General features: G+C 51.5%; 1 protein-coding gene and 1 long non-coding RNA gene across 10 annotated transcripts in view; one reads left to right on the top strand and one right to left on the bottom strand.

The window, feature by feature from the left end:
• LOC148005993 (uncharacterized) overlaps nucleotides 1-24,622 on the bottom strand; it is a 1,435,680-nt gene that overhangs the window by 1,010,103 nt on the left and 400,955 nt on the right. The gene's annotated exons all lie outside the window — the stretch shown is intronic.
• Ptch2 (patched 2) lies at nucleotides 4,272-24,202 on the top strand. Of its 9 annotated transcripts, XR_015619942.1 has the most exons (23): nucleotides 4,272-4,635; nucleotides 5,007-5,199; nucleotides 13,234-13,423; nucleotides 13,528-13,597; nucleotides 13,715-13,806; nucleotides 14,412-14,607; nucleotides 15,810-15,931; nucleotides 16,066-16,213; nucleotides 16,293-16,424; nucleotides 16,514-16,669; nucleotides 16,764-16,856; nucleotides 17,202-17,327; nucleotides 17,409-17,527; nucleotides 17,627-17,975; nucleotides 18,072-18,208; nucleotides 18,297-18,384; nucleotides 18,477-18,619; nucleotides 18,707-18,887; nucleotides 19,009-19,289; nucleotides 19,399-19,536; nucleotides 22,801-22,943; nucleotides 23,030-23,129; nucleotides 23,437-24,202. XR_015619942.1 is itself a non-coding variant. In XM_087550207.1 (22 exons), the coding sequence occupies exons 8-22, from the start codon at nucleotides 16,097-16,099 to the stop codon at nucleotides 23,626-23,628; spliced, it is 2,583 nt and encodes an 860-aa protein (XP_087406333.1). In that variant the 5' UTR covers nucleotides 4,272-4,635; nucleotides 5,007-5,199; nucleotides 13,234-13,423; nucleotides 13,528-13,597; nucleotides 13,715-13,806; nucleotides 14,412-14,607; nucleotides 15,810-15,953; nucleotides 16,066-16,096; the 3' UTR covers nucleotides 23,629-24,202.

A 24,622-nucleotide genomic window follows, 5' to 3' on the forward strand; every position in this document is an offset into this window, starting at 1 on the left:
CGGCTTTAATCTCAGCACTCAAGAAGCAGAGGCAGGGGGGTTGGGGATTTGGCTCAGTGGTAGAGCGCTTGCCTAGCAAGCTCAAGGCCATGGGTTCGGTCCCCAGCTCCGAAAAAAAGAAAAAAGAAAAAAGAATAAGGAGAAGAAGAAGAAGAAGAAGAAGAAGAAGAAGAAGAAGAAGAAGAAGAAGAAGCAGCAGCAGCAGCAGAGGCAGGTGGAATGCTATGTCTTCGAGGCCAGCCTGATCTACATGAGTTTCAGGACATCCAGGGCTACACAAACCCTGTCTTAAAACAAAACGAAACAAAAGATAGCAGACCTTAAATTGTATTTAGATCATTACCCCCTCCTCCCTTTCCCATCTTGTTCCTCCTTGAGTATTCCTGGATATCCCAATTCAGTAATTTCCTCTGTGATCTCTGGGCTCCCCTCAGACTAAGAACTCAAAAAAAAAAAAAAAAAGAAAAGAAAAAAAAACCGGAGGTGGGCAGGCCTGATGCATCCTTTGTGCACAGCTTTAATCGGGAGGCAGATCTCTGAGGCCAGCCTGATCTACAAAGCAAGTTCCATGACAGCCAGGGCTACACTGGGAAACCCTGTCCTCAAAAAACAAAAAGGGGCTGGAGAGTTGGCTCAGTGGTTAAGAGCACTGACTGCTCCTCCAGGGGTCCTGAGTTCAATTCCCAGCAACCACATGGTGGCTCACAGCCATCTGTGATGGGATCTGATGCCCTCTTCTGGTGTGTCTGAAGACAGCTACTGTGTACTCATAAATAAATTAAAAAAGAAAAAGAAAAAAGGTTTATAACCCCAGAGCTCAGCAAAGGGGTGGGCATGTTTAGCCCACAAATCAGTAATTAAGGGTTAATCCTTGGAAATGGTTGGTTTTCTCTTATTCTTTGGGAATGCCCTGGGTTTGGGCCCAGTACCCACATCCGATACAAGCAACAGAGAAACACCCTGTTCAAAGGGAAGTGGCTTCTTTGTCTGATTCCTGCTTAATTACCTGGTTCAGCTTTGCACTCAGGAAGTTTCGTTTGTTTTCCTTTCCAAAACACTCAGTGTAGACCGAATATGTTCTGGAACTCACTTTGTAGCCCAGGTAGGCCTCAAACTCACAGAGATGACCTTCCTCTGCCTCCCAAGCGCAGGGATTAGAGGCGTGCACCACCATGTCTTTTCGTTGAGGGAAAGAAAAGCCGTGTTAGGAGATGGGGAGACGGACAAGGGCATGTACTGCTCCTGCAAAAAACCCAAGTTCAATTTCCAGCACCCACCTCAGGCATCTACTTGTAACGCCAACTCTGGGAGAACATGATGTGCCTGGTCTCTACTGTACTCATGTGTTCGGACTGTACACAAACATGCCGTTGGCCATTTTGGAGACTTAAGTGGCCAAAAGGCAACAATCCTAGATTGGGAAGGCTAGAAAGGATAGAGCCATTCCTCCTACTCTGGTTGGAAGGATTAGCAAGAGGTTCTGTCTGTGGATAGATAGGCTCTTCCAGAAGAAGCCATGGAAAGCCCCCGTATGGCTACTCACACCCCTAACCCCTGCCCCAGGCCAACCTTAGCTGCAGTGTGAATCCGTACATCAATGAGCCCAGTGTGTGGTAGTTGTTCGTTGTCTTTGATCCCAGCACTTGAGAGGCAAGTACATCTTTGTGAGTTCAAAGCCAGCCTGGTCTACAGAGCTAATCCTTGGACTGCCAAGGCTACAAAAAGAAACTGATCTTCGAAAAGAAAAAAGGAGGAGTTGGGGATTTAGCTCAGTGGTAGCTAAATCTGGGTTCGGTCCCCAGCTCTGGAAAAGAAAAAAAAAAAAAAGGAAAAGAAAAACCCAAACCAAGTGCCTATAATCTCAAGACTTGGGGGCTGAGGCAGGAGAATGAAGGGTTTAAGACACATCTAAAAAATGCATGTGATCATCTTTTTAAAAGCTAGGACTGTGCCGCAGTTGGCAACTGACAGCAGCAGTCAGCTGGTAATGGGAGCAGAATCCAGGCCGGAGCGACCACACGCCTGTCTCTACGACCTTTAGCTGCAGAATCTGCTAAGAAGAGAGAACTCAGGAAATGCCAGATCTGTCCTGGCATCGTAATGCCATCCGGTGCTTATTCTAGGTGATTCCCTGTCCTTATATCCCCAAGATCAATATAGGGGTCCTAGAGAGCCCACTTCAGAGCTGTTTCTATCTCCAGTCTTGCTAAGGGTTCACTGTCTCTGAAGCAGACTTCCTCCCATTACAGTCGGGAAGAGAATGCCCGGTACACAGGCTTCCTTCCTCTTTTTCATATTATCTTTACTTATGTGTATGTGCCTGAGAGTATGTGTATGAAGTGTGTGCATGTGCGTGTGCGTGTGCATGCGTGTGTGTGTGTGTGTGTGTGTGTGTGTGTGTGTGTGTGAAGTTGCCCTCAGAGGCCAGGTGTTGACTCCCCTGGAGTTGGAGTTACAGGCAGCTGTGAACTCTCCATTGTGGGTGCTGGAAGCCAAACCCAGGTCTTCTGCAAAAATAATAGGTGGCCTTAACTGCTGAGCGGTCTCTCCAGGCCCAAGGCTTCCTTTCATGCCCAGGTATCACTTCCACAGGGTAGCAGTGTTGTAGACAGATGCAATCATTCCTCCTTAGCTGCTCAGCCCTCAAACCAACTGGGGTTTTCCTCCCTAAGATTAAGCTCTGGAGTTGATGATGTTGATTTGCACAAGTTCTCAAAAGGTTTGGCAGTATGCAGCAAGGCCAAAAACATATTCATGCTTTTTGACCTAAACAACCCCATTTCTGGGAATCTGTCCTGAGGACATTCTGCAAATGATTGATGGGGGGACTGTGTAGTAATAAAATATTTATGATATAATGATTAAGAAGTCTGGAAGAATTGAGCAAGAGGCTAGCCAGATGTGATAGCAGTATCAGAATAATGGATTTATTGACGTCCCCCCCAGCCCCCAACTTTATTTCGTTTGTTTCTGAGGCAGAATTTTTTAGGTATCCCTGGCTGTTCCAGAATTCTCTGTGTAGACCATGCTTAGACCTAGAACTCACAAGAGACCAGCCTGCCTCTGCCCCTGAGTGCTGGATTAGAGGCATGTGTCAGCATGCCCTGCTTCCTTTCCAAGCATTCTATATGAGGACACTGACTTTTTTTTTTTTTTTGGTTCTTTTTTTCGGAGCTGGGGACTGAACCCAGGGCCTTGAGCTTCCTAGGCAAGCGCTCTACCACTGAGCTAAATCCCCAACCCCGAGGACACTGACTTTTACCCTCAGACTTTCACAGTCAGGAGCAAACAGAGATAGCACAGGCACTTGGGGAAGCAGATAGTTTAACACAGGGGGTCTTCTCTCTCCTTTACACTGGATTCTCAAACCTTAGGGCACACTCTGCTATGAGCGCCACTTACTTTCCAGCAGGGGAAACAGACTTTCAAATGTACATAAATTATGTCATCACAATACAATAATTGGACAGGCTGGGCAATACAGGCCTGTATAGTCCTTCAACTTGAGAGGTGGACGAATCAGAATAAGGAGTTCAAGGCCAAGCTGAACTACTTGAGACCATATCTCAAAAAAAATTTTTTAAATAAATTTTTAAAAATACAGTACACAAACTGTTAGTAAGAACCACAAAGGAAAAAAAAGCAATTATCCGCCAAGGCTTCCAAAAGTTTGGGCTGATTGATTCAAGTACAGTCTTAAAGGTTATCTGCCAAGACAAAGGGGCCCCAACATGTACAAAGGCAAGAACATGTAAACTTAGGAAATTACTGAGGGCAATTCAGGACTGGAAGGCAACTGAGTGGGTGTGAGGCACTTAGGAGGGAAAAACACTTTAGTTATAGCTGGATGATGCAGAGCTCTGGGCTTTGGAGCAACCGTGAGATTTGCATTTTAGAGCGATGAGTCTGGCCTGCATGGAGAGACTGGAAAGGAGGTCTTTGGGGTTGCGCTGGGTCAGAAAGAAAGGGTGGCCCTAAGGGGACCAGCAGACTCCCTTTCTCAGCATCCTGACTTAGACTTGGCCAACGACTAGCGCCTCCAGGATCGCCCTCCCTTCTCTTCCCCTCAGGGCCCCCGTGGGCGGGCAGGCGAGCCGGGGAGGCGAGGCAAGGGGTGGCCCTGCCTGGGTGGTCTCCTGCCCCGCCCCCTGCGGCGCCGTTACCTAGCAACGGATCCGGCTGCAAGGCAGCGGTAATTTGCGGCTCCCTCAGCCAATGGGAGGGCGTCACCCCGGCCCGCTCCTTTTTTTCTGAGGCTCCTGCTGCTTCCCGAAATCCACAGTCGCCACCTTGAGCTGTGAGGTGCTTCACAGCCCGGCGGGTCTACCCACACGTGGAGCCCACTTTAGACCACGGCCCACCGATCCAGAGGGGCTTAGGGCCACCACCCAGCACCGTTGCTCCGGGCTACTCCTGTGCATCTGCACCCGCGTCTCACCCACGACCGCACGTTCACCGCCCTTACGAATTCCCAGGTGAAACCGGGCGGCACAAGGGCCAAGCCAGCCTATGGCAGCGCTCAGATAACGCAGGTTGGGGGCGCTCGCCCCCATCCTCACCAGCATGGTTCGGCCACTGTCCCTTGGAGAGCTGCCTCCCAGCTACACACCTCCAGCTCGGTCCTCCGCACCTCAAGTAAGTAGAGGATAAGCTAGAAGAAGCGGGGCTGTGTTTGTGACTTAAATGTCACTTGAACATCTATCTGCTGTAGGGTGTGTGATGTTTGCAGGTCAAGTGTTATGGATCTGTGAAGACAAGCGAGAGCTAGCAAGCGATATGTTAGTTTATTTCCTATTATCTGGCCAATGAAAATAGTATGTCTGACAGCTAGTGTGTGTTGGTGACTCGGAACTCTCAGGTGTACTGAAGAGAGTTAAGCCTTCCACTTTTGAAACCTTGATCTGTAGCTGTTTTCCTGCTCTGCATCCAGAAGCAGGATTGACAGAGGGAGAGAAGGGCAAGTTCTTCTGACAGCTGGCTGACCCTTCCTTCTCTTTCCATCTCAGATCCTAGCTGGGAGCCTGCAGGCTCCTCTCTGGCTTCGTGCTTACTTCCAAGGTCTACTCTTCTCCCTGGGGTGCAGGATCCAGAAACACTGCGGCAAAGTGCTCTTCCTAGGACTGGTGGCTTTGGGGGCTCTGGCACTGGGTCTCCGAGTGGCTGTAATTGAGACAGACCTAGAACAGCTCTGGGTAGAAGGTGAGTGACCGACGCCGGCCATAGCTGCTTTGGTGTGTGTGACAAGGTCAGGATGAGGAGCTGGCCACAGGACCCCAGCAGGCCTGGTCAGAGATCTAGAGGCGCATTTCCCGTTCAGAGCCTGTGAGTCTGGGCGTGCTGGAGAATGCCAACATCGCTCCCAATCTCCCTCAGTGCTGTGGAGGGAGCCCAGGGCACTGTGCACCCTAGACAAGTCTTTACCCTCTACTGTGTCCATAGGGTACTGTATCTCGTACCCTATGTCTCTCACCCATAACTGAACAACTCTAGAGGGTAAAAGCTTGTGGAATGTCTATCTTTGATTATGTGTCTGTTTATCGTTTATAGCTAGGGGTTTTTGAAATTGTATATCAGAGTTTATGAATGGAACAAGCTGTATTGTTTTTCAGTATCCGAGAGAAGTAAAATGTGTGTGGGGTAAGTTCCACACAAAACAAAGCCAAGTGATATTGTGTTGTATACCAGAAGGTAGGGAGAGATGAGAAGGCAGGGAGAGACGGCTCTGACCAGCAAACTCAGGAGTTAGCATTGTGATTCTAGGTACTCAAGGGGTTGAGGCAAGAGAATTTTTTCAGTCTACAAATTTAACAACAGCCTGTCTGAGAGACAGACAGACAGACAGAAGGAAGATTGGTGGGAATGTAGCTGGGTAGCATGGGAGACTGCTTGCTGAGCATACCCAAAACCCTAGCTAAGTTTGCTGTGGGGAGGGAGCGGGATGGGGGAGAAGCAAGAGTGAAAAGGAAAGTTAGAGGGTGGTGGTGGTGGTGGTGGCAGTGGTGGCGGTGGTGGTGGTGATGCACACCTTTAATCTTTAGTCCTGGCACTTAGGAGGCAGAGGCAGGTGGATCTCTGAGTTTGAGGCCAGCCTGGTCTACAGAGAGAGTTCCAGGACAGCCTGCAGGAAAAACAAAACCAAACCCTGTCTCAAAAATACAGAGAGAGGGGCTGGGGATTTAGCTCAGTGGTAGAGCGCTTACCTAGGAAGCGCAAGGCCCTGGGTTCGGTCCCCAGCTCCGAAAAAAAGAACCAAAAAAAAAAAAAAAAAATCCAGAGAGAGAGAGAGAGAGAGAGAGAGAATGAGAAAATGAGAGAAAGTGTGGGAAGAAAAGGAAACCTTGAACAAACCATCTGACCAGGCTTCTGAGTAGATGGCTCAGGCACGCAGGCCCCTGCAGCCACTTAATGGAGAGCTAGCATAGACTTTGAGGCAATATTCAGGGTCAAGCGAGACCAAATCCTCACTTCCTAGTGGAAGTATTACACAATTCAGGATTTGAGCGTGCCTCTCTTTCCCGGTGCCTGGTTTCATGTGGCTGCCGTTTGACAAAGGCACATTCAACTGTGTTGTTCTTCTCTGGGAAATCTGCATTTGTGTGCTCCCCAGACCTCCCCAGGCCTGGCCTGGACCCAAGGCAGGTCCCAGGTCGCAGTCTCACACCCTGGAGTTATTTCAAATGCTGGCAAGTCCTAGGATACAGAGCAGATGTTTCTTGGAACCTTCCTACATCTTGGGCTCCCACACCCCATCTCTACCCTACCCCCAGCCTCTGCAGAGTCTAAGCATTCACACTCTTAAGACAGCCCTAGGGTCCAGAGCAGATGTTTCTCCCTGCCTGCCAGCCTGCCCCCAGCATCGGGACACACGCACATGTGCGCGCACGCACATATGCATACCCCCACACAAACCGCTGCTGCTTGGGTGGTCCCAAATGACTTCTGAATATCCTGCCACAATAGAGTGAGTCTCCCTCCCATGCCCTGCCCTTCCTCTTTCTGCATTCCCCAGATCTTCTCCAATTAAACACTGCGTGGATGTCCGAGTTTGCTCCCCTCTCTCCTGCCCTCCTGGCTGTGTTTTTGCAGTCATGAGGAAGGTATCTAAGAGGGTAGGAGTTGGTCTCTTTGAGACATGGCCTTCCTGTGTCACCCAGGCGACCTTGACTTGGATCCTCCTGCAGTGGTCTCCCTGTGAGATTAGTACAGTCACTGTCTGAAAGCGGCCGTTTCCTTGATCTTTTCTCTATTTTCTCTCATTTAATGCCCCGCACAATGAGAAGTTGATTGATGGAACTGAGAGCGGAAGAGACATTTTTGTTTTCCGTTTCTGCTAGGACTGGAAGTAGAAGAAGCAGGACCTGGATTAACAGAGATCATGAGCCTGCTTGGCTGTAAATGTGATGTGGTTTTTGTTGTTGTTTTTTGTTTTTTTGGTTGGAGGTTAGGGTTCAAACACCACTACCCTGATCAACTTAAAACCAAGAGGCTTGCCGGGCAGTGGTGGGGCACCCAGAACTCCAGAGGCAGAGGCCAGAGATCTCTGAATTGGAGGCTAATCTAACTGAACCCGTGGGCTCCAGCTCAGGCAGGAACCTTGTCTCCGAAAGAGAAGGTGGAGGGACTGCAAAGACGCCATCGTAGTTAGGAGAATTTGCTGTGCAGTCTCAAGGACCAGAGTCTACACACACACACACACACACACACACACACACACACACACACGCACATGTACACGCACACTCGTGCATGTGCACCCCACAGGAGGATCTCTGGGATTTGTTGGCTTCAGGTCTAGCTGAGAAAACATAAAACCCAGCTTCGAGGAGATAGAGGACACCATCTTCATGTGGACACAGGCATGCACACCTGCACACACACAGATAGTTCTGTGAACGACAGTGATAGCATGCACGATGAATTGAAGGTAAGGAGTGGGCAGCTGCTTGTGGAAGGCAGGAATCACCGCCCACCTGTTGGTGGAGCCCACAGCTGCCCCACGCTCAGTCCCCAGGAGCCGGTCTCCTGGGTTCCTCATCTTTCATGTCTCTCACAGCCAAACATCCCGTCCGCCCTGTGATGGTGCCGTTGTTGAGGCCCTTTTAGACTTCCCCAGAACACTAGTAATTATATATCTGGAGTCTTGTAGCCACATGAAAGAGAAAGAAAGGGGGTTCATAAAACAGGAAGGAAGAGGCTGGGGCCTTATTCTTGTAACCAGAGATTTGGCAATAGACAGTTCTGGGGTGATTTATCTGTCAGACCAAGGACATCAGCCGGGACCCACATTCTCCTCTGTCCACGGCACATGAGACTTTTGGCCTCAGGCTTTATTCCAGTGGGCTGCAGAGTGAGTTCAAGACCAGTCTTGACAGCTTAATGAAATGGTGTCTCAACATTAAGGTACTAGGGCTGGGGAGGGGTACTCAGTGGGTGAGTGCTTGCTGCTCAAGCTTGTGGGATTGGACTGTGAATTCCCAACACCTCTGCAGAGGGGCGGAGCGCATGTCTCTAACTCCAGCACACAGGGAGGAGGGCAGAGTGGACACGAGTGGATCCTGCACCTCGCTGGCAAGCCGATAAGGCAAAAGTGGTAAGATCCAGGTTCACTGAAAGAACTGGTCTCAAAAAATAGTGATGGGGAAGACACCTGACATCAACCTCTGACCTTCACAGACACGCACGGCGCATATGCACAGGTATACACACAGGCTCGGGCACATGTACTGGCACACATGCACAGGTAAACAGAAACACAGGCATACATACACACACATTAAAAAAAAGTACTTTTTGGGGTTGGGGATTTGGCTCAGTGGTAGAGCGCTTGCTTAGCAACCGCAAGGCCCTGGGTTCGGTCCCCAGCTCCGAAAAAAAAGTACTTTTTAAAGGACAAAACTATACCTGGGTTTGGTCCCCAGCTCCGAAAAAAAGAACCAAAAAAAAAAAAAAAAAAAAAGGACAAAACTATACTGGTAGTGTGCTAACCTAGCAAGCATGCCATGGGCCTACGTTCAATACTAAATACTTAAATGCATGGATGGATGGACAGACAGACAGACAGAATAAATTGGTGGGGGAGGGGGGATGAGAAGCCTTCCATCCAATTTCCTCTCTGTTCTACTTGTCGAGAATATATTACTGGTAAATTCTTCACTTAGCCAAGTGCAGTGTGATTCTATGATTGGCCCCATGGAAAATGTGGCTTCACCCTGTGGCGGTAGAGAGGAGCCCAGGTGTCCGTAATCACCGGCCTTTCTGAGGATGGCCAGTGAAATCAGTCAGCTAGCAAAGAGGCTAAGGAAACAATTAGCTTTGCCTTCAAATCTGCTTCCACATCGCCCCCTGGGGTACATACAAATCTGGCCAAGTCAGTTCCAGCTTGGGGCCTTCCTGTCCTTTGCTTCCTATCAGATCCTTTGAAGGCTCGGACTCGTGAGTGAGCCCTGAGCACAGGCTCCAGGCCTCCACAGTCTGGCTTCTTTGACATAGTTACTGCCCTTGCCTGGCTCGCTCTTTTGTTTTTTTATGTGCGTGGGTGTTTGTCTCCGTGTATGTCTGTGCACCATATGTTTGCCAAGTGCCTGAAGAGGCTAGAAAACGATAACAGATCGCCTGAAGATGGCGTTAAGGATATCTGTGGGCCACTGTGTAGGTGCTGGTAATCAAACCCACTCCTCCAAAAGAACAGCCGGTGCCTTACCTGCTGTGCCAACTCTCCAGCCCCTTAGCTCTCTCTTAACGCTGTCAACACCCCAAACCTCTAAGAGTGCAGAGCACTGGATCCTGAAGCCCCTCTCCTAATTCATGGGCCGGCTCTTACTGGCTTGTCAGAAATGAAAACACCAGGTCATCGAGGCTCTGTTCAGAACCTACCATGATTCCTGTTCTGGTCACAAGGCCTGACTCTGTCATAGCTCTTGGGCCTTCACAGGTGCTTGTAAGCATTGGTACTGAGATAGTGTACCAAGTCACACTCCATGGGGGACCTCTGTGACCCTGCCGTGCTGTCAACTTTAAATTTTCTATTAACTTAGTAAATAATAATCCTCTGCTGCTTTATGATTCAAACAGCATCTCCACAGTAGGTCAAGTTGGCCTTAAACTCACAGCACTCCTACTTCAGCTACTTAAGTACTAGTCTCAGCCACATAGAAAGTACTCAGTCCAGTACTGAGGCCAGCCTGGGCTATGTGAAGCCCCATTGCAAAAACAAACAAGAGGAAGAGGAAGAGGAAGAGGAAGAGGAAGGGTCAGGAAGCCGAGATGAAGATAGCTCAGTTGGTAGAGTGCTTTTCTAGAGTTCAGAAAGCCCTGGGTTCAATTCCCTATCTCTGCAGGAGGCAGGCAGATTACTAGTTCAGCATCATCCTCAACTGCATAGCAAGTTCAAGGCCAGCCTGGGCTGTATGAGACCCTCTCTTTAAGAAGAAAAGCACAGGGGGCTAAGGGGATGCACCTTAGGACAGGGCACTTGCCTGGCATGTGCTGTTACCTCAGAGGTAGCGTCTATGCTGTTTTAACCAATTATGCCCCTTTTTGTGAAGGGACAGCCCTCCTCAGCAGATGTCATCATTGTCTGTCTCTCCCCCTCCCAACCGTCCTCCATCTCCCCAACCCCAGTCTTCCCCAGCTGTCTTTCCTCTCTCCCAGTTTCCCTCCATGTTCTAACATGTCATTTCTCTCCTGGCAACTCCTGGTTACAATTCCATGTCTTACTTATAGTGCCAGGCAGTTCCTAGGTCTTTTGCTTGCCTTTGTCCCTTTTTCTTTTTTTAATGATTTATTTCTTTTTATTTTATGTATATTGGTGTTTTGCCTGCATGTATGTCTGTGCGAGGATGTCAGATCCCCTGAAACATGAGTTACAGATAGTTGTGAGCTGACATGTGGCTGCTGAGAATAGAACTTGGGTTCTGTGGAAACGCAGCCAGTGCTCTTAACCACCCAGCCATCTCTCCACCCCTGCCTGCCTTTATCCTAATACAACCAAGGTGGACACTATCTGTTTGTTTGATCGATTGGTTGGTTAGTCTGGTTTTTGGGACAGGGGCTAATTGTATAACCAGGCTGTGTAAGCCCATGAAATTCAACATTAGTGGCCCTGCCTCAGCTTTTGAAGTGCTGAGGTCACAGGAATGAGCCACCACACTCAGTCTCACTTTAAAGATTAGTAAATTGGCCTGGAGAGGTAGCTTGGTAGTAAAGAGCACTGGCTGCTCCTACAGAGACCCAGGTTCAATTCCCAGCACCCACATGGTGGCTCACAGCCATCTGAAACGCCCTCACCTAGCCTCCAAGAGCACCAGACACGTACCTTTCACACATACTTACATGCAGACAAAACACTTATACACAGAAAATAAACTGTAAAAGTAGTTTTAATATTTTAAAATAAATAAAGTTGAGAACTGAGGCTCAGAGAGAGTTGTTTGTCTAGACACAGCCTATCAGAAGCAGGGCCTGGGGTGAGGCCTGAAGATAGCTTCGTTCCAGTCCCTGACCACATGGCCTCCTCCCTTGTACAGTGTGTTCTCTCTGTCTTGGTATCGGTCATCAGCCTTGCCAGCTGATGTTTGACTTTCTCTGTCCACATTTTAGCCGGAGGATTCTTTAGTCTCGACAGTGTGTTTTAAGTGAACTGTGTTTCTTACTCTGGCTTTCTTAGCATGTCTCTCCGGGTTTCTTCCTCCTTCCTCTCATGCCCCCATGTCCATCCTTACAGGGGAGCTCTCTCTGCCCTTCCCTCCTTCCTTCTCTGTGGCAGCCACCAATCCCGCCGTGGTGGAATGAATACTGCTCTACCGGCTAGGGCAGGGCGGGCGGAGCAGGAGAACTGTGGGAAAGCAGTGTGGCTGTGCGGGAACTGTTCGTGAGGGAGCCCAAAGGGCTGAGGATGCCTGGAAATCTGAACTGGGACGTTACCAGGGGTTGAGGAAAGCCAGTGATCTTGGGAAAGGGTTCATCCACTTGGGAAGGGTGGCACACACCTGTAATCCCAGCACTTGGGAAATAGAAGTAGGATTGTCCCCGGTTTGAGACCATATTGGCTATGCAGTGATTTCTAGACCAGCCAGGGCTGCAGAGTGATAAAAAGCGGGAGCAGGTGAAGGTGAGATCTCAGGACTGGATCCTGGGGATGATAGTAGCCGACAAGAAAGCCTCCAGGCAAGGAGCGGGACGGAGTCTGAGAGCAGACCAAATCCACAGTGTCCCCGATGTGACACTTACCCACCTCCGAGTCATAAGTGCTTCCTTCCTGGCCAGGTGTGACGGCTCATGCCTTTAGTTCCAGCCTGTGGGAGGCAGAGGCAGGTGGATCGCTGAGAGTTCAAAAGAAATCGAGTTCCAGGAGAGCCGAGGCAGTTACACAGAGAAACCCTGACTTGAAAGACAAAAACAACAAAAATCCCCCCCCCCTTTCTCATGTGACTCCATGACTAACATGAAGTAAAATGTGAGGGACACTGGGATTGAGAACTCGAAGGTAGGGGTTGGGGATTTAGCTCAGTGGTAGAGCGCTTGCCTTGGAAGCGCAAGGCCCTGGGTTCGGTCCCCAGCTCCAGAAAAAAAAAAAAAAAAAAGAGAACTCGAAGGTAGGCCTCCTGCCTCCTGGCCCTCATCTCAGTGAGGCTGGGGAAGGATCTGGAGCTTGCCAGTCTCCTTGATTTCATCCCTGCCTAGGCATCTTGCCCTGGTGGCAGGAAGCGTCACACTGAAGGCCATCCCCTCCCCCTTGCCCATGGGCTGCAGAACATCGGTCCAGGGTGCTACCATCACTGCACACAGCAGCCTGACCAGAATCAGCCTGTAGACGGGATTTTTAGTAAACCCTCCCCACAGGCCCCTGTGGCCCCTTCTTTGTCCTGCCCAGCTAAGCAGAGAGGGTCCGAGGGTACCTAACCTGGAAGGTCCTATAACCCTGCAAGCCCATCTCACTGATATTTTCCTTTTGATGTTGGGGGATTGAGCTGAGGGCCCTGCACGTCCTGTGCAAACACTGTAGCACTGACTTAACCTATTCGTGTGTTCAAGCCTTTGCCTTGAACCCCAGCCACAGAGTTCCAGAGCTGTGGCTCCTCCACTTCCCTAAGAGGAGAAGGAGATTGCAGGGGTGGGGGTGGGGGGCAAGGCAGAGACTTCTCCTCAGCATTTCCCTCAGAGGTTGGGACCCCATTTCCCAGACCTCTGGTTTACCTGCCCTTTCCCCAACCTGTTTTCTCTTTGCTCTGGCAGTGGGCAGCAGGGTGAGCCAGGAGCTGCATTACACCAAAGAGAAGCTGGGGGAGGAGGCTGCCTACACCTCCCAGATGTTGATTCAGACTGCACGCCAGGAGGGGGCAAACATCCTCACCCCCGAGGCGCTTGGCTTTCACCTCCAGGCAGCCCTCACCGCCAGTAAAGTACAAGTCTCACTTTATGGGAAGTAAGTCCACTGGAGACCCTGGGTGGCCAGGCATGACCAGTGCTGCGGAAGTTGTAGAATGAGGGTCCCTCTTCTGCTGATCACCTGTGCCCTGGTCATTACAGGTCCTGGGATTTGAACAAAATCTGCTACAAATCAGGGGTTCCCCTTATTGAAAATGGAATGATCGAGCGGGTAAGTACCCAGGCTCCTCCCAAGTGCTGGCTGAGGCTCCACAGGGTGGGGGTGTTGGAAGGATTGCAGAGGGTATTCTAGAAGCAGGACTGATGTCACCTGGGGTGTCCCTGGCAGATGATTGAGAAGCTGTTTCCCTGTGTGATCCTCACCCCGCTTGACTGCTTCTGGGAAGGAGCCAAACTCCAAGGGGGTTCTGCCTACTTGCCGTGAGTGCTGCCCCAGCCGCCCCTTCGCCCGCCCGTTTCATCTCCTGCCAGGGACTCCCCCACAGAAAGGAGAGGTGTGGGGGCATGAATGAAAAGGAGATTCGCCAAGTCCTGACTGCCTCCCAGGACAGGATCAGAGAGAGCCTGGGCAGCCCAAGGCTTCCCACCTGCCTCTCCTCACCTCCGGAGGGAAGGGGACCTGTGTGATTTAAACAGAACACATAGATCCTCAGGCAAAGATCTGTCTGAGACTTTTCTGCTCACATTAGCCAACTGTCATCTAACTTGCTGCTTGGACTAAAAAGAAAGCCTGTTAGATGCAGGTGTGTGTCTGGTTATAGGTTAGAGCCAAAGGTAGATATCTTAGTGTGACTGGTGCAGCTTTTCCAGACCCATCCACATATTAGGCACACCCATTCCAAGTGTCCAAAGCTCGAAGCAGCAGCCTGGTGTTCGGGAGCAGCCCAGCAGCTGAGGCAAGCTGAGCCTTGCACGCACGCTCTCCTTAGGGAAGGACGGATCTTGCTTGGAGTGAGGCAGGGGCTGCAGCTCTGGGGCAGGCAGGCGTTGTGCTTTGACCTCCATTAACCACAGGCTTTCCCCAGGGGCCGCCCTGATATCCAGTGGACCAACCTGGATCCCCAGCAGCTCCTAGAGGAGCTGGGCCCCTTTGCCTCTCTGGAGGGCTTCCGGGAGCTGCTAGACAAGGCACAGGTGGGCCAGGCCTATGTGGGGCGACCCTGTCTGGACCCTGATGACCCCCACTGTCCACCTAGTGCTCCCAACCGTCACAGCAGGCAGGTGGGTTGGTTCCTAGACAGGTCTGCCAGAAAAGATGGCTTCCCATCCTTCTCTCTTACCTGTGTACACACACACACACACACACACACACACACACACACACACACACACACACACACACAGAGTTCCACTCTCATTCACTTCTGAAGAACCTTCAAGTGGCACACGAATCACTTTTTTTTTTAATTAGATGTAGCTGTGTGCCTGAACGAGCGAGTGAGTGCAGGCGCCTGAGGACATCGAAGTGCTGGGTCCTCTGGAAGTGGAGTGTCAGACATTTGTGAGCAGCCTCACATTCGTTCGGGCTGGGAACTGAGCACAGCTCCCTTGGAAGGGTGGCTGATGCTCCTCACCACCCACGGAGCCTTCTCTCCAGCCCTGTTGTTTTTCAGTATTTGATTTTGTTCTTTTTTTTCTTTGTTGTTATACAGTTTGTTTGTTGGGGGTGGAGACAACACAGGGTCTCACTATCCAGCCCTGACTGGCCTGGAACCTACTCTGAGTAGAGTAGACTGGCTTTGAACTCACAGAGACCCACCTGCTGCCGTCTTCCTAATGCCAGGACTAAAGCCTACATTTCTGCTTTCAATTCTGTTTGTTCTTAAGATTTATTTGAGCATGTGTCTGTGTGTCTGTGTGTGACCTATATGCATATATGGGTGCCTGTGGATGCCAGAAGACCCTGTGGATGTGTCAGACCCTGGAGCTGCAGGCAGTTGTGAGCTGCAGTCGTGTTTCCTTCCTGCAGCCCATTCCCAGGCCTGCGATTTCGCCTGTGGCCCCTGTAGAACACTAGCTCTTGCAGTAGGCAGAGGACACAGGGGAATAGAGTCGGGCCCACTGAGTTCCATGTCAGGCATGGGTCCTGGAGGTACAAGCCTAGGGCTTAGCCAGGTTTAGGTTCACTCAGACTCACACACACTTTTAATCTCTCTGTCTCTCTCACACATACACACATGCACATACACACACACTTTCTTTTTTTTTTTTTTTTTTTTTGGTTCTTTTTTTCGGAGCTGGGGACCGAACCCGGGGCCTTGCGCTTCCTAGGTAAGCGCTCTACCACTGAGCTAAATCCCCAGCCCCTCACACACACTTTCAATCTCTCTGCCTCTCTGTCTGTCTGTCTCTCACACACACACACACACAAACATAACTTTTAAATTCTGAAGACTTACAGACCCCTTTCTGTTCCACTCTAGGCTCCCAATGTGGCTCAGGAGCTGAGTGGGGGCTGCCATGGCTTCTCCCACAAGTTCATGCACTGGCAGGAGGAACTGCTACTGGGGGGCACAGCCAGAGATCTCCAAGGACAGCTGCTGAGGTCGGGCCTCCCCTGGGACTTGGTGAGGGGGCCTGGGAATTCACTGTAATGCTAAGCAGCTCTGGAAGAGGCACCCCACAAACCCACACTGAGTGTCCAGGCAATGTCTGACTCCCCCTCGCACACCCTAACAGGGCGGAGGCCTTCCAGAGCACCTTCCTGCTGATGAGCCCCCGTCAGCTGTATGAGCACTTCCGGGGCGACTACCAGACACATGACATCGGCTGGAGTGAGGAGCAGGCCAGCATGGTGCTGCAGGCCTGGCAGAGGCGCTTTGTGCAGGTCAGTATGGGCAAGGTCAAAGGAGGGTTCCGTGAGGCCACGGCCCCTCCCGCCCCTCACACTCACCCCGACTCTTCAGCTAGCCCAGGAGGCTCTGCCAGCCAACGCATCCCAGCAGATCCATGCTTTCTCCTCCACCACCCTGGATGACATCCTGCAGGCGTTCTCGGAAGTCAGTGCCACCCGTGTGGTAGGAGGCTATCTGCTCATGGTGGGTCTGCGTCCAGCAACCTTGCTTCCCTTCCAGCAAGTTTCGCCCCCAGAAATCCCTTTCTGAAATCATGTCCTCTCTCCTCACAGCTGGCCTATGCCTGCATAACAATGCTACGGTGGGACTGCGCCCAGTCCCAGGGTGCCGTCGGTCTTGCTGGGGTGTTGCTCGTGGCCCTGGCGGTGGCCTCAGGTCTTGGGCTTTGTGCCCTACTTGGCATCACTTTCAATGCTGCCACTACTCAGGTAAACCAGGACCAGGGGAAGGGGGCAGCCTTCAGGGCCATCTCCAAGCCACACAGTCCCTCCAGATGTTTGATTCCCTGCTCTGCCCTTCCAGGTACTGCCCTTCTTAGCTCTGGGCATCGGTGTGGATGACATCTTCCTGCTGGCACATGCATTCACAAAGGCCCCACCCAACACTCCTCTCCCAGTAAGCATCATCCCCCAGCTTGGGCCCATCCAGAGTTAGTCAAAGCGGTGAAGAGCCTCTTGGTTTGATTAATCCTGTCTGATTGCCTCATTAACCCTTCTGAGCACTCATAGATGTAGGTGTCGTGATAACAGTGCTCGTGTCCCAAGGGTTGATATAAGACCAGTGATGTAATTCAGGATGGGTGCTTAGAACAGCAGATGCCCATCCATGGTACCTCACAAATGTTGACTGCTGTGGCGTCAGAATTGCACTTCCGCCGAGTTCCTGGGCCTCCCCTAACTCTGCCTTGAAGTCCCATCGCCCTCTGTGGCCTGAGGGTTTGTCCCTGCTCTGTCCTGGCAGGAGCGCATGGGTGAGTGTTTGCGACGCACCGGCACCAGTGTGGCACTCACATCCATCAACAACATGGTCGCCTTCTTCATGGCTGTTCTGGTTCCCATCCCTGCGCTGCGGGCTTTCTCCCTGCAGGTGAGGGGTCACAAATGGACAGGTGGGCTGGGGTGGGCGCGGAGCACGGAGCGTGCTTCATCCAGCCTCCTGTCTTCCCAGGCAGCCATAGTGGTCGGCTGCAACTTTGCAGCGGTAATGCTTGTCTTCCCCGCTGTCCTCAGCCTCGACCTGCGCCGGCGCCACCGCCAGCGCCTCGACGTTCTCTGCTGCTTTTCTAGGTACTCTTCCTTCGTGCACGCCCATTCCTGTCCTTGACCTCACCCTAGCCTGTGCCCTGCCCTGCATTCTAACCCGTCTGCTCTCTCTGACTCTCCCAGCCCCTGCTCTGCTCAGGTCATTCAGATGCTGCCCCAGGAACTAGGGGACAGAGCCGTACCAGTGGGCATTGCCCACCTGACTGCCACTGTGCAAGCTTTTACCCACTGCGAAGCCAGCAGCCAGCACGTAGTCACCATTTTGCCTCCTCAAGCCCACCTGCTGTCTCCAACTTCTGACCCACTGGGCTCTGAACTCTACAGCCCTGGGGGGTCCACACGGGACCTTCTCGGTCAGGAGGAGGGGACGAGGCCAAAGGCGTCCTGCAGGTCTCTGCTCTGTGCCCACTGGACTCTCGCCCATTTTGCCCGCTATCAGTTTGCGCCTTTACTGCTCCAGACACAAGCCAAGGTTAGCCCAGGTGGGGCAGGATAGAGGCTCAGTGTGTCTGGTTCCAAAGAGGGCAGAGGGCTGGAGGACGGCCTCTTAGCTCTCATTTCCCCACAGGCCCTGGTGTTGCTGTTCTTCGGGGCTCTTTTGGGTCTGAGCCTCTATGGAGCCACCTTGGTCCAAGATGGGCTGGCCCTGACAGATGTGGTCCCTCGGGGCACTAAGGAACATGCTTTCCTGAGCGCCCAGCTCAGGTACTTCTCCCTGTACGAGGTGGCCCTGGTGACACAGGGTGGCTTTGACTACGCCCACTCCCAACGCGCCCTCTTTGATCTGCACCAGCGCTTCAGTTCCCTCAAGGCTGTGCTCCCCCCACCTGCGGCCCAGGCCCCCCGCACCTGGCTGCACTACTACCGCAGCTGGCTACAGGGTAAGCGGCCAAGAGAGCAGCAGGTGGAGATGCTGCCCGGCGCGGTCTTTAGAGCTGTAGGTCCCATCCTGGTCCATCCCGTGTGCCTGCAGGTATCCAGACCGCATTTGACCAAGACTGGGCTTCTGGGCGCATCACCCGCAACTCTTACCGCAACGGCTCTGAAGATGGCGCCCTGGCCTACAAGCTGCTCATCCAAACCGGGAATGCCCAGGAACCTCTGGATTTCAACCAGGTAAGGAGTGGGCTAACTTGGTCAAGGCACACTGGTGGGCTCCAGACCTCCCCACGCCCAGGCCCTTAACCTTCTCTGCCTTCACAGCTGACCACAAGGAAACTGGTGGACAAGGAGGGACTCATTCCCCCAGAACTCTTCTACATGGGGCTAACCGTGTGGGTGAGCAGCGACCCCCTGGGCCTAGCAGCCTCTCAGGCCAACTTCTACCCCCCACCTCCGGAATGGCTGCATGACAAGTACGATACCACTGGAGAGAACCTTCGCAGTGAGTCCTGGGGGAGCTCGCCTGGATCCTGGTCCTCAGCCCACACAGGCCCTGACCCTCCAACCCCATCACTGTTCCGTTCACTCCATCTCCTCCCTCTGCTCCTCTGTCCTTTCCACAGTCCCGGCAGCCCAGCCCTTGGAGTTTGCCCAGTTCCCCTTCCTGTTGCATGGACTCCAGAAGACTGCAGACTTTGTGGAAGCCATCGAAGGGGCCCGGGCGGCATGCACAGAGGCAGGCCAGGCAGGGGTGCACGCCTACCCCAGTGGCTCTCCCTTTCTCTTCTGGGAGCAGTACCTGGGCCTTCGGCGCTGCTTCCTCTTGGCGGTCTGCATCTTGCTGCTCTGCACCTTCCTCGTCTGTGCTCTGCTCTTACTCAACCCGTGGACAGCTGGCCTCATAGTGAGTGTTGGCCGGGTGGAGCGGGGAGACCCCAGCAGCAGCCCAACCTGCCCTGTCCAGATGGGCGCTCCTGCCGCCGGGAGCCCTGGGTAATCCCTGCCCTCCGCAGGTGCTGGTCCTGGCGATGATGACTGTGGAGCTCTTTGGTATCATGGGATTCCTGGGCATCAAACTGAGTGCCATCCCCGTGGTAATCCTCGTGGCCTCTGTAGGCATCGGTGTTGAATTCACGGTTCATGTGGCTCTGGTAAGCATAGGCCCTGGGAGGAACGGTCAGGTGATCAGTTTTGAGCAAAAAAAGTGGTGAGATCACCTTCTGTGTGCTGGGAACTGTTTAGTGTTTAAGCTGGGCGTGGCGGCACAGAGGATCTGGGTTCAAGCCCCAGCACCCACAAGGTGGTTCACAACTCTCTGTAACTCAAGTTCCAGGGAACCCAACCCCCTCTTCTGATCTCTTTGCATTAGGCACGCACACGGTGCTCAGACGTGCAGGCAAGCAAAACACACACATAAAATTAGTAGACGTAGAAAGAAAATAGACTATAAACATCGTGAGAGAGACTAGCATAGCAACAGTGTCTTCGCCAGCCAGGCAGTTCTAGTGCAGGAGACACAGAGACAGGAACTTCTCAGGCTCAAGTCATTCAGGCCAGTCCAGGGCAGGTAGCAAGACTGTCTCAAATAAACACAGAGGGGCAAGTCAGTTGACAATACAGTCTTATTCAGACAGAGTTTCATGCAGCTCAAGCTGGCCTCAAACTCCGTAGTTGAGGGTGACCTTTAGTTTTTTTTCTAAGATTTATTATTTTTTTTTTTTTTGCTTTTTTTTTTTTCGGAGCTGGGGACCGAACCCAGGGCCTTGCGCTTCCTAGGCAAGCGCTCTATCACTGAGCTAAATCCCCAACCCCAATTTATTTATTTTTATGTGCATTGATATTTTGACTATATATGTCTGTGTGAAGGTATCGGATCCCCTGGAACTGGAGTTCCAGACAGTTGTGGGCGGCCATGTGGGTGCTGGGAATTGAACCCAGGTCCTCTGGAAGAGCAGCCAGTGCTCTTAAACCACTGAGCCATCTCTCCAGCACCAGCCTCCTAATTTCCAATCCTCCTGCATCCAGTTATTACAGGAGTGCACAACCATGTGGGGCCCAGTTCCTCCAACAAGTGTTGACTGTTTCCTACTTATATGTTTTGTTTTGTTTTTGTTTTTGTTTTTTTTCTTTTTTTCGGAGCTGGGGACCAAACCCAGGGCCTTACGCTCGCTAGGCAAGCGCTCTACCGCCGAGCTAAATCCCCAACCCCTGTTTTTATTTTTAGTTTTTAATATGTGTGAGTGTTTTGCCTGCATGTATATATATGTGCACTGTGTGTGTGTCTAATACACAAAGAGATCAGAAGAGGGTGTAAAATGCCCTAGAACTAGAAGTACAGATGGTTGTGAGCCTCCCTGTGGGTGCTGGGACTTGAACCCAGGACTTCTGCAAGAGCAACAAGTGCTCTCAGTCACTGAGCCATCTCTCTAGCCTGAATACTTATATCTTAAGTAGTCTAGATGGACAATAACTAAGTAAATAAGGGCCATATTGGGGCTGGAGAGATGGCTCAGTGGTTAAGAGCACCTGACTGCTCTTCCAGAGGTCCTGAGTTCAAATCCCAGCAACCACATGGTGGCTCACAACCATCTGTAATGAGATCTGATGCCCTCTTCTGGTGTGTCTGAGGATAGCTACAGTGTACCTATATACATAAAATAAATAAATTTTAAAAGAATGTCTATGAGCAATAAATAAACTTTAAAAAAAAAAAAGAAAAAGAAATGAGGGCCTGGAATAGTTTAAAGACATAATGGAAGTTGGGAAGATGGGAAACATTTTTCCCTTAGGCAGTCTCAATGTAAGTTAGGCTGACCTCCTACCTGTGTGTCTGAGGATGACCTTGAACTTGTGGTCCTCCTGCCTCTGCCTCCTGTTGATTGGGTTCACCACCACACTGGGCTGCTTCCTCATCCCTTGGAACCAGCCAACCATTCTTTTAAATAGTTTTGCTATAAAAGGATCACGGGGCTGGAGAGATGGCTCAGTGGTTAAGAGCACTGGCTGCTCTTCCAGAGGTCATGAGTTCAATTCCCAGCAACCACAAGGTGGCTCATGATCCTCTGGTGCCCTCCTCTGATCTGCAGGTATTCATGCAGGCAGACTGCTGTATACACAGTGACCTGAAAGAGCTTGTCTAAAAGGAATGTTAAATAATAAAACAAAAGAATATATGAATGGGGCATAGTGACATGCACCTGTAATCCCAGGACTTGGTCAGCGGAGGCAGTAGGATGAGCTCATTCACAGGTTATTACAAGTTTGAAGCCAGCCTGGCTGGGTAGCAAGCCAGAAACCAGTTTAGGCTACATGAAACGCTATCTCAAACAAACAGTAAGAGATCATAGGTGTACGTCAGCAGTTGAACGCTCACCCAATAGGGCAAGGGCACAGCTTGGATGTTTTTCCCCAGCACTGAGGTGGGGAGTGGGGCAGCATGCAGAACAATACAAAGAGTTTTAGCCAGGTGGTGGTGACGCACACCGCCTGGTCTACAGAGTGAGTTCCAGGACAGCCAGGGCTGTTACACAGAGAAACCCTGCTTTAATAAAAAAGAAAAGGTTATCCTGAGGGCGGCATGGTAGCACATGCCTATAATCCTAGCACTTTGGAAGAGGCAGACAGTGTGAGTTCAAGACCAGCCTGATCTGTATAGTGAGTTCCAGAACAGCCAAGGCTATATAGTGAGACCCTGGAGACCCTGGGACGTTACATCACCGCGTTGTCCAACCCCTTTGGCCAGGGGCTTGCATGCATTGTTTATTATGACCTATACTTAACTTTGAGGGGTAGGGGTCCGAGGAGGACTTGTGGTAGCCAGTTCTCTCCTTCTAGTTTGTGGATCCTGGAAATAAATTCAGATCATTAGGCTTGACTGCAGGCACCCTTATCCACTGAGCCCTCTTGCTGGCCCCTTGTGCATTTTCTGTCTAAAAGGCTGGGCAGTAAGTGGTTCAGACTCTGCAAACAACATAATCTTTCCATCATAGCACAAAAGCTGCCACAGGCAGTAGTGCTTTGACTTTTGTTGTTTTGAGATAGGGTCTCACTGTGTAGCCCTGGCAACTCACCAGGTAGCCCAGGCTAGCCCCACAGAGATCCTCTGAGTGCTGGAATTAACAGTGTACAGCACTGCCCCAGCAGTAACAGCAGCACTTTAATGAATGAGTAGTGGGGCTTCAGCAAAGCTACTGACCAAACACTATGGACACCCACCTGCCATTGCTCTGTGTGGCCAGACACCTCTCCTGTTACCAAAGTGGATTCAGTGTTTCCAGACCATCCCAGTGAAGCTAGTTAGTCCCGCCTTCCCAGGGGAAGGTCTGGGTGCAACCTAGAATGGAAAAACAGCCGCCGAGGACACTGGATGGCTGACTGTGATTGGCAGAGGAGGAACTCCAGGACTCTCTCCCTAGGGCTTCCTGACCAGCCATGGTAGCCGGAACCTGCGGGCTGCTCGCGCTCTGGAGCAGACCTTTGCCCCAGTGACTGATGGAGCTGTCTCTACATTGCTGGGTCTGCTCATGCTTGCTGGTTCTAACTTTGACTTCATCATAAGGTACAAGAGAGCTCAGGAAGAGGGGACTGCCCACCCTGGCCTCAGGTGGCCTCAGGGCCTGACCACCGACCCTTGCTCTCTCCCAGGTACTTCTTCGTGGTGCTGACGGTGCTGACACTCTTGGGCCTGCTCCATGGACTCCTGCTGCTTCCTGTGCTGCTGTCCATCCTGGGCCCCCCACCACAGGTGACCAAATGCTCCTTCTGTCCTCACCCTAAGGGACAGGGTAGAAAAGCAAGGGAGGGACAGACCCATAACCAAAGACCTTCAGTGGCTAACAGAGGGCTCAGCTCTGTCGGGCTTTCCTAAAAGAGCCCTCCATCAGCTGAAAGTGGCTGCCTCAGATGCCGGGCCCCTGCCCCTCAGCCTTCAGTGGGAAGGGACGGGCCTTAAACTTTTAGGACCCAGAGCATAGGGAGGGTTTGGCAGGCCTTGAATTCTTGCTCTGTGAAATCTGACAGGGAGCCTGGCTTGGGGCTGGCGTCTCTTTCAGGTGGTCCAGATATACAAGGAGAGTCCACAGGCCCTAAGCTCCACAGCCCCACAGAGGGGTGGGCTCAGGTGGGGCGTGTCCCCCACCCTGCCCCAGAGTTTTGCCAGAGTGACTACCTCCATGACTGTGGCCCTCCACCCACCACCACTACCTGGAGCATACGTCCACCCAGCCTCCGATGAGCCCACGTAGTCTGCCGCTGCCAACTTATCAACAGCTCTAGCAACCTCAGTTCTAGAGGACCGGACTAGCCACTGAGTGGAAGAGTATCAGAATCACAGAGACCTCACAGGGCCACGCAGAGTCCCTGGGAAGCAGTGGGTGAGGTATGAAATGCAGGCTGGACCCCGGAGGGCTACTTGCTGCTATCTGTCTCCTCTCCTAACTCAGTTACTGCAACCTTAGCTGATCCCCAAAGAGAACAGCTCCTGCTCAGACAAGAGCCTCCTCACACATAGGAACTCACGGGAGTTCATGTCTGTATGCAGGTTGGGCCAAAAGGCTACATTCTGGCTGCAGTGCAGCCCTGTCCTGTCCTGTCCCACACTGACACCTCAGTAGACCAAGCCTGAGGGTTCCTAGTTCATTCTCCCATCCCTGGCCTTTCATTGCTTGATGACTCCTAGGGAGGCCCTCTGTACCCCTCCCTCCCTCCTACCATATAAATTATTTATATGAAGATGTTTATTTTTGTATATAGATGCTATCACTGCTCAAAGTTCTATTTTTAAAGAGTGAAATATATTCTATACAAACTCATTTCAAACGACTGGAGGGTTTTATTTTTAGATGACTTAGAAGAGAGAGCGTCAGAGCCAGACACCTTGTGGGGTGTCAGGGCCTGAAACCTGGGTTTGTCTAGTTCTGGGTAGGAATGACCCCAGATGCTGAAGTTTTATGAAAGTACTTGGTAATTGGGTCATAAATGCTTACCATGAGGTGCTTTGAGAGCCTCAGGTGAATCATGTAGTCATGGCCGAGTTCAAAAAACACCACACACAACCAATCCTGAAGTCAAGAACCCTGTCACAAAGATAGGACTCTCTCAAGGAGGTCTACCCAAGTTCCCGAGGAACATGCTCGTTGCCAAGAAGCACAAGAATTCTAGGCCTGCACAAGAGGCAGGCAAAGACGATAGGTGTGCATGCATCAGACCCTTGTGGAGCCCAAAGCAGTCAAGCCCAAG

The sequence above is a fragment of the Rattus norvegicus genome, chromosome 5 (genome assembly GCF_021556685.1).
Source record: "Rattus norvegicus strain SHRSP/BbbUtx chromosome 5, alternate assembly SHRSP_T2T, whole genome shotgun sequence".
Taxonomy (NCBI): domain Eukaryota; kingdom Metazoa; phylum Chordata; class Mammalia; order Rodentia; family Muridae; genus Rattus; species Rattus norvegicus.

Bases quoted from the DNA above. Each gene is read 5' to 3' on its own strand.
- Ptch2 (XM_087550206.1), top strand. From the start codon at position 4,564: ATGGTTCGGCCACTGTCCCTTGGAGAGCTGCCTCCCAGCTACACACCT. The intron at 5,200-13,233 runs GTGAGTGACCGA...TTGCTCTGGCAG, and splicing joins AGAACAGCTCTGGGTAGAAG to TGGGCAGCAGGGTGAGCCAG. The intron at 13,424-13,527 runs GTAAGTCCACTG...TGGTCATTACAG, and splicing joins CAAGTCTCACTTTATGGGAA to GTCCTGGGATTTGAACAAAA.